This window comes from Durio zibethinus, chromosome 4 (assembly GCF_047325235.1).
Source record: "Durio zibethinus cultivar Kanyao isolate XHJ-2024 chromosome 4, ASM4732523v1, whole genome shotgun sequence".
Taxonomy (NCBI): Eukaryota; Viridiplantae; Streptophyta; class Magnoliopsida; order Malvales; family Malvaceae; genus Durio; species Durio zibethinus.
The window spans coordinates 32,364,337-32,373,022 of NC_143165.1; the positions used below are offsets into that span (position 1 = coordinate 32,364,337).

General features: G+C 25.4%; 2 protein-coding genes across 2 annotated transcripts; one reads left to right on the plus strand and one right to left on the minus strand.

Moving 5' to 3' along the window:
• Positions 1-1,691: 1,691 nt before the first annotated feature.
• Positions 1,692-2,831, minus strand: LOC149519338 (cysteine-rich receptor-like protein kinase 3). The gene is made up of 4 exons (XM_089760266.1): positions 2,811-2,831; positions 2,598-2,692; positions 2,118-2,224; positions 1,692-1,942 (listed from the first exon to the last, which is right to left on the minus strand). Exons 1-4 carry the CDS (start codon positions 2,829-2,831, stop codon positions 1,692-1,694), a joined length of 474 nt encoding a protein of 157 aa, XP_089616392.1.
• A 146-nt stretch (positions 2,832-2,977) lies between these two features.
• Positions 2,978-3,718, plus strand: LOC149519339 (uncharacterized). Its single transcript, XM_089758867.1, has one exon. The coding sequence runs from the start codon at positions 3,049-3,051 to the stop codon at positions 3,517-3,519; it is 471 nt and encodes a 156-aa protein (XP_089614993.1). The 5' UTR covers positions 2,978-3,048; the 3' UTR covers positions 3,520-3,718.
• Positions 3,719-8,686: the final 4,968 nt, after the last annotated feature.

Here is an 8,686-nt window from a genome sequence, read left to right on the forward strand (position 1 = left end):
TCGACGATCCTGATTAATTGGTTGTGCAACAGCAACTCTCGTCCGTGGAAGCAATATAAGGTATCTACAGAGATTGATAGACTCATAGGATCCATTGGTGAGGTTAACTTTGTTCATACCTTCAGGAAGCCAATTTCTTAGTTGACACTTTAGAAAAATGGGTGTTGATGCTTCTGTTTTGTTTAATGCTTCGTTCTGATTCATAGCTGTTGTACTGGGTAGAAGTTTTTGTTTAAGGCGTTGTATGATCGTAAGCCTTCTCTCCTATCATAGAGAAGCTTGTTGTATTGACTTTAATTATGAATAAAATTACAACCTTTTGGCTGAGAAAAAAAACTATGTAGCACAACCCCTATAATTATTTTTACTTTAATGTTATAATTATTTAATTAAAATAAAAATTTGTGTAGGATTCATTACTTATAAATGTAAGTTTTATATAAAATTTTAATAAATGTCATATAATTTTAAATTACGATTAGTTAATCTAATTAAGAAATTATCAAATACATTAATAGTGAAGTTTTTTAATTCTATAAATAGGATTAAAATAGTAACATATATCCTTTATATGTGTAAAAAAATTAATTTAAAAAAGAAGTGAGACATGTGTTATTATCTAAACCTCGCTTGTAAAGTTAAAAAGTCCTTCTATCAGTGTATCAAATAATTTCTCAAATTATATTATAATTATTGTAGGTGATATGCACTTATAATAATTTTTCTATAATGCTAAATTATTCATTAAAATAAAAATTTATATAGGGTCCATCATTTATAAATAAGGGTTTCATATAAAATTTTACTAAACTCCACATAATTTTAAATAGTAATTAATTAATATAAGCATATCACCTATAATTGCTTTTACTATAATAATATAGTTGTCCAACCAAAATAAAAATTTATATAAGGGTCCATCACTTATAAATGAAGTTTTGCATAAAATATTGATAAATCTTGTATAATTTTAAATTGTATTTCATATAATTTTAATAAAATAAAAAATATATATTTTATATCTTATGTTAATATGAATTATAACATATAATTTTTATATAAAATATAATATAAATATATAAATTTTAATATTTTATACTATATAGATATACGAATAACCAAATCAGTGTGACCTCCTCTTTATCCCGTTTGAACGATACAGGTGACCAGAAAGGATACACACCGAGGCTAGGCTGCTATTCTTTTGAGGGTGACTATCAAAACAATACAGAGACAAAATAATATTACTGCATAATCTTAAACCTGGCAAAAAACCTCATTACAATGAAAATAAAGAGTACATATATAACTTATAAGATAGAGGAGATATCTCTTGTATAACTTTAGTATTTACATATTATCTCCTTGATTACTCTGTATCCAGCTGCTCTATAAATAGTTTACAGAAAGAATGCATCTCCTATCAGTGTTGAAAACACTTGAGGTAATTGATCTACATCACTTTATGCCTCCAAATGAGCGCGGAGAGTCACTTGAAATGGTTCATCTGACTCCACAACTTCTCAGGATGTACACTGCTCTCAAAGACACAAAGAATGAGGAAGTAATCGAGGAGCCCAAGTCAAAATAAGCAGAACCCAGCTAGTCCATCTTCGTGAATCCTGTGCAAAACATTTTTACAAAAAAGTTGCTCATCGAGGCTCAATCATACTTTGTGTCATACTATGCCTTCAACACTGGGTGGAAGACTCAAGCTGAGAAGTACAAGTTGCAGCAGGAATGTTTTGGCTAATTACTTCCGAGCTACTAGGATTCAAGAAAGGAGGTTGCTTTGGCCGAGGAACTTTATGAGTATCATCAGTATGCATTTTCACAACTGTTGACATTGATGGTCGCAGCAGATCTAGAGGCTTGTATCTAGAGGCATTTTCTTGAACATTATCCTCTATCACAGGATCAACAGCTTCCCGGAGTTTATCCTCTAGAAAATGATTCCAAACCCTTCAATTTAGTAAAAAAAGAAAAAGATATTTGGTGAGTTTAAGACGTGAAACTGGAGAATAAAAGGTTTCACGAGAGCATTACTTATTTGATAAGGCCAGCAAAATGAATTACCATGTGTACGTAGGAAAGAGACTGAATCTAGAGAGAAGTACTTGTTCCTCTTCCCACAAATAACTTCAATACAAGAACACCAAAACTATAAACATCGGCCTTCTCAGTCAACTTGCCACGAGCAACAAACTCTGGAGTCCTGTAACCTCTACAGATGCAAAGTAATACAACTCGCAGTTAGTAATATATAACCGACAATAACTGTATAATTTTGTTAGTTGTGTGAGAGCAATCTTCCAATAATGAAAGTGAATCCCTATAATTTTCTAAAGAGCAATAATACATTCAAAAGTTTAGTAGATAAATGATAAGTCATAAAAAAGTATAGGGAGATATGCAACATGTTTAAATCTGAGATATATAGTAAAAATTAATGAGATTTATAAAAAAAAAATGTACATAAATATCTTTAATTTTATTTTAATTGTTAAATAAATTTCTTAGCTGAATTGATATCACTTTGTTGTTTTTTTAAAAAAACGTATATAACTATCTCTAAGTAACATGTTTAAAATATGCACAGCCGGGATGATAATGCATCAGTCTCACTCCAATTAATCGTACTGAAGGAATTCGGATGAGCAGGTTTAGGAGAGCTTATCCTGCCATTTATTTTCTATGATGACAATGACAAATAATCCCCTGTGAGCAAACTTCATATATCAAACTTAGATTATCCCTACCTTAATGACTTTGGCCAAAATTTAATGAGTATGAATTGTCTGAAAGAATACATCGGGGGCGAGTGGAAACATTGTACCGATACCCGAAAAGCATTCGCTATTATAATGGCGAGCCCTACAGTTTATAGAAAGCTGTATTTTTATTAGTTGTACATGAGTCAAACATTTGATCCACTATCGGTTTTTAGAAAATTTGATCGGATCTTCTGGACGTTTCCTATATAAATCGCAATCAGCTCTCCCTCACAACTGCAGAAAGGCATCATCCAAAAAAATCAGATTCAAAAATATGGCTTACAAGCAGCAAATCTCTTTCTCATTGGCCTTTCTTGCAGCGGCCGTAGTTCTCGTGGCCGGTCAAGCCCAGGCTCAACGTGAATTGCTAAATGTTGAATCTAATGGAGCAGCAAATCCAAAGGATACTATTGAATCGGTTCTGAACGAGCTAATCAGTGGTACACAGCGAGCGAAGACCAAGGTTCCCGTCCTTGGGAACAGTCAGATGGTTAAGGAGTGCGATAAAGCCTATGCGTCGTCATTGGACAGCCTGAACAAGGCTTTGGCTCTCGTCAAGGGCAATGGCAAAGACAGCGGAGACCTCAAAGCCACCATCTTGGAAGCATTGCATGCCTACGATAACTGCGATTACGTTTTTGCACAATCGACCAGACCGTCTCCTTTTATCCCAAATAACGCAGCCCTGAAATCTTTGGTTTCCAAGTGCTTGCAATTAACGTCAAAGCAAGCTACCAACAATTAAATTCTGAATTGATACAAGAAATGGTGTGGACAATGAAAAGAAAATAAATTTATATAGCTGTTTGTTCTGATTGTTTTTTTGAGCTTATATATGTATCAGTAAGAGAGGGAGAAAAAGAAACCCAAAAGGTCGGTCCATTGATCCTTGAAATCGGTATCTGTTTCTTCTACCATTATTTTATTGTTTTTTACAACCGACTCATTTATGGTGATTAGTACGTGGCTATATGTAATTTTTATCTTTAAAAGTTTAATTTATTAAATAATTTTTTTATACTATCGTAATAATAATAATAATAATAATAATAATAATTGTTTATTTTTTATTTTGATATATATAAATAAAATTTGATAACTAAATATATAATTTTGATTTGATAACCTTTAATATACTTTGATAATTTTGGTTAAAAGTTTTATAACTTTTGATATAATTTTAGTAATATTCGAAATTAGTTTGATAATTTATGATATAATTTTGGTAATTTTTTATAAAATTTTGATAACTTTTCATAAATTTTGATAATTTATGTATAATTTTGGTAATTACTAATAAAATTTGTATTATTATATATCTAACAATTGATTCTTGCAGCAAAGCACGAGTTTAATTCTAGTATATGATAATTTTTTTATATAATAGCATTATTGTTTCATTTAAATTTAGATTTTTTTATCAATTTTTTTATTGAATAAGTTCAAGATACGTTTATCCTAACCTCCTAAAATAAAAGTTCTAATTTCGTTTCTGTTAATAACCAAAGTCCAATGCTTGACAACTTTAAATATTAAAAAAATTTATCAATTATTAACAATTAAATTATCATTAATTTATTTTTATATTATCAATGATTTACTACTAAACTATAAATAATTTACTACTAAATTATCATTAATTTATTATTAATTTATAAATAATTTACTACTAAGTTACAATTAATTTATTATAAAGTAATAACTTATTTACTACTACTTTATCGATGATTTACTTTAAAGTTATTAATGATTAACTAATTTATTACTAAATTATCACTTATTTACAACTAAATTATTAGTAATTTACTACTAATAAGTTATCAAATTTACTACTAAATTATCAATGATATACTAATATATTATTATATATTTGCTATTATATTATCATTTATTCACTACATAGTTTTTGATTATTTACTATAAAATTATCACAGATCGATTATTTACTATAAAATTATCATAGTTCAATTATTTACTATAAAATTATCAAAGATTTATATTAAATTATCAATAATTCATTGTCAATTTACCACTAATTTATATTAAATTATACATAATTTATTATTAAATTTTTAATAATTAACTATTAAATTATCGATGATTCACTGCTAAGTTATATTAATTTACTTTTAAGATTGCAATAACTAATTTCTAAATTATCATTGATTTACTATTAAATTATTTATAATTTACTACTAAGTTTATCAATTAATTACTATTAAACTGAAATTGATTTATTATTAAGTTATTATTGATTTATTACTAAGTTATCAATGATTAACTGATAACTTATCACTTATTTTTATATATTAAGATATTTTTTATTTACTAATATGTTGTTATGCATTTACAACTATAAAATATAGATTTTTAAAATTTTATTAAAAATAAATGAGATAATTTTTTTATATAATAATATTATTACTTCATTCAAATTTAAAACTTTTTATTAATTTTTTTTTATTAAATAGGTTTATGGTAGATTTATTCTAATCTCAAGATGGAAGTTTTCGTATCTTTTCTATTAATAACTAGGATTCAACTTCTAGCAACTTCAAGTATAAAAGAGTTATTAATGATTGATAATTAAGTTATCATTGATTTTATTACTATATTGTTAGTGATTTACTATTAAGTTATCAGTGATTTATTAATAAATTATCTATAATTTACTATTAAATTATGAATTATTTACTACTAAATTATGAATGATTCACTATTAAATTATTGATAATTTACTACTAAATTATTAATGATTTATTATAAAATTATAACTGCTTTGCAACTAATTTACCGATGATTTATTATAAAGTTATCATTGGTTAAATAGTTTACTATGAACTTATCATTGATTTACAACTAAGTTATTAGTAATTTATTACTACGTTATTTGTGATTTAGTATTAAGTTATCAATTTGCTACTAAATTATCAATAATATGCTACTAAATTATTAATGATTTATTATTGTATTATTATGTATTTACTGTTATGTTATCATTGAATTACTAACTTAATTTTTTATTATTTACTACAAAATTATTATTAATTTATTACAAAATTTTCTATAATTTACTATTAAGTTATCACTAATTAATTATTCTCTATTAATTTACTTTTAAATTTTAATGATTACCTTTTAAATTATCAATTACTATTAAGTTATCATTGATTTATCACTAAGTTATTTATAATTTATTACTATCAGTTAGTTACTATTAAATCAAAATCAACTATCAAATTATCAGTAATTTACTATTAAGCTATTATTAATTTATTATTAAATTATCAATAATTAACTACTAAGTTATCACTTATTTTTGTAATAAGTTATCCTCAATTTACTACTATGTTGTTATATTTACAACTATATTATAATTGATTTACTATTGTATTATAATAATAATTGATTTATTATTATGCAATTATTATATGTTATTATTGATTTACTACTAAGTTATTAATTATTGACTACTAAATTATCATTTATTTACTATTAAGTTATCACTAATTTATTGATTGCCTATTTTTGTAATGTTTGCAAGTATACAAATCATAATCAAGTAATAATAGTGAGGGAAGTAGAGTATCATCCCACGAAAATTATAGAATTTAATTGTTGGGTGGATTTAAGTACCAAAGGTGATAAACTTAAATTTTTGTTCCTAAACTATTAGAAAAGACTGATTTGAAAGCAATTATAACAAGTAAAGAAAATAAAGAATCGAATTTTTTGTAGGCCAAAGAACAACTTATTCAACTTTCACTTAAAAAGTTATTGATTGAGGCCAAATACTAGATCTAATAAAACAAGGATTGAAAACTTGAAATAAAGAAAATTTGAAAATTGGCCGAAACTTGTAATAGCATTAAAGAATTTCTTATAGCAAAATAACATGAAACCAAAAATAGAATGGAAAAAAAAAGTGATTGTCAAAACTTGAAAACAATAAGGCAATATTGAAATCAAAAGAGAAAAGAAAACTTTATGAAAACTAAATCTAGAAACTAAAAGAATGCTTGTATTGAAAAAGAATTTAGCAAACAATGTAGTTGTGGCTAATCTATCAACTTAGTCAAACTATAAAAATAACTAAAGAAATCTAAGAACTAAAGAGAAAAAAACTAAAAAGATGAAGAAAAAAATGAAGTGTAGGATGCTTAAGATGTGAACTAGCCTTTTTATTTATAGGTGTAAGATTGGCTAAGGGATGAATACAAGCTCAAAGTTTTAATCCTATCAAAACTCTAAAGATTAAACCTATCTTAATCTCTAAAGAGTCATAACTGCATTATGATCTTTTGTGCTTAGGAGAGTTGTGGCCGAATAAGGTTTTTCACTCTTAGATGGTTATGGCCGACCATGTTCCTTAGCTTTTATCACGAACGTTGGATCATATGTAGCCTCCATATTGATCTTGAATTCTTCATATGTTCGGCTAAACTTGGATTCCAAAACTAATTGTTAAGTTCAATCCAAACTCTTAAGATTTACCTTGTATAAGTTCTTCTTACAACATAACTTTTTGATTGATGATTAATAGAGTCATTCTTGAATGCAACCTCCTTTTGGCCAAATGCTTCTAAAGTCTATGCTTGATTGAATTTTTTCAATTATCGCATGTGTGCATTATCTTCTCTTGAAAGTGATATAGCCAAATGCATATAGAACTCTTGGTGCCATGAGAACTCCTACTTTAACTCAATTTTGTAATTCTACTTCAAGTCAAATTTCCATCCTTCATTACATGCTTGGCCAAATGGACAATTCTTGTCGTGATCTTGCAGGAAAATGATAGAAATTCTACTCCAAATAAAAAAACCTAGAGATCAAGAAAATAAACCTTAAATAAATCAAATTCAATCAATTTTTAAAATTTTTAACCCAAATCAAACTTGAAAAACACTATATATTTAAATGTTATCATTTACTACTAAGTTATCCATGATTTATTATTAACTTATTACTGATTAATTATTAAGTTATCAATTATTACTATTAAGTTATACTAATTACTTTTAAGTTTTCAATCATTAACTAATAAGTTATCAATTATCTAATATTATATTATCGTTGATTTGCATATATCCCAAAAAAAAAGAAGAAAAAACCACAATGTATTCTAGATGATATAATTTGAAAAGTAGAGAAAGAAAATAAGAAAAATTTTAAGCATAAACAACTTGAAAGTAATAAGTAAATGTTTTTAATTTGTTATCTGTAATTTAATACATAATTATAAGTTAAAATTATAACTTATTATGCTAATATAAGCATCAAACTAAATTAAATAAATTTATACAATATATATTAAGTCAATATTTTTAACATATTTTCAAATTTTTTTAGTTCATGGTAAAATTGTACATATTAAGATAATCAAGCTTTATTGATGATTTGATTAAATGATTAGTGTATGTATTTTCATAACTATTATTGAAGTACAATTACATATAAAATATTGAAAATTTCGAATTGTTCTGCCAACAATGAAATTAATAAATTTTGCCTTATGCTTATTTTTTAAAAAATATATAATTTTGGGTAAAAATTTTGTTATAGATATGAAAAAAGTAATGAAAAAAAATTTACTAAACAAAATTTATAAAAAAAAATAAACAAACAATATTTTTTAAAAAAATATTAAGTTTACAATAATTACCTTTACATTCTCTTTCAAAAAATTCGTTTTATTAAACAAAAAGATGGTATATTTCAAATGTTGTTTCATTCTTATTACAATCATTTAAAATATCTTTCTTAATATTTTGATCCCAACCAATTTCTCTATTTAAAAAGAATAAAGAATATTGTAAAAAATCATAAACAACCCAAATAATGTTTCTCTATATTTTTTCTTAAATAAGTATGAATTATAATATCTCTTTTAAATGAAATGTTTGAGTTATTTC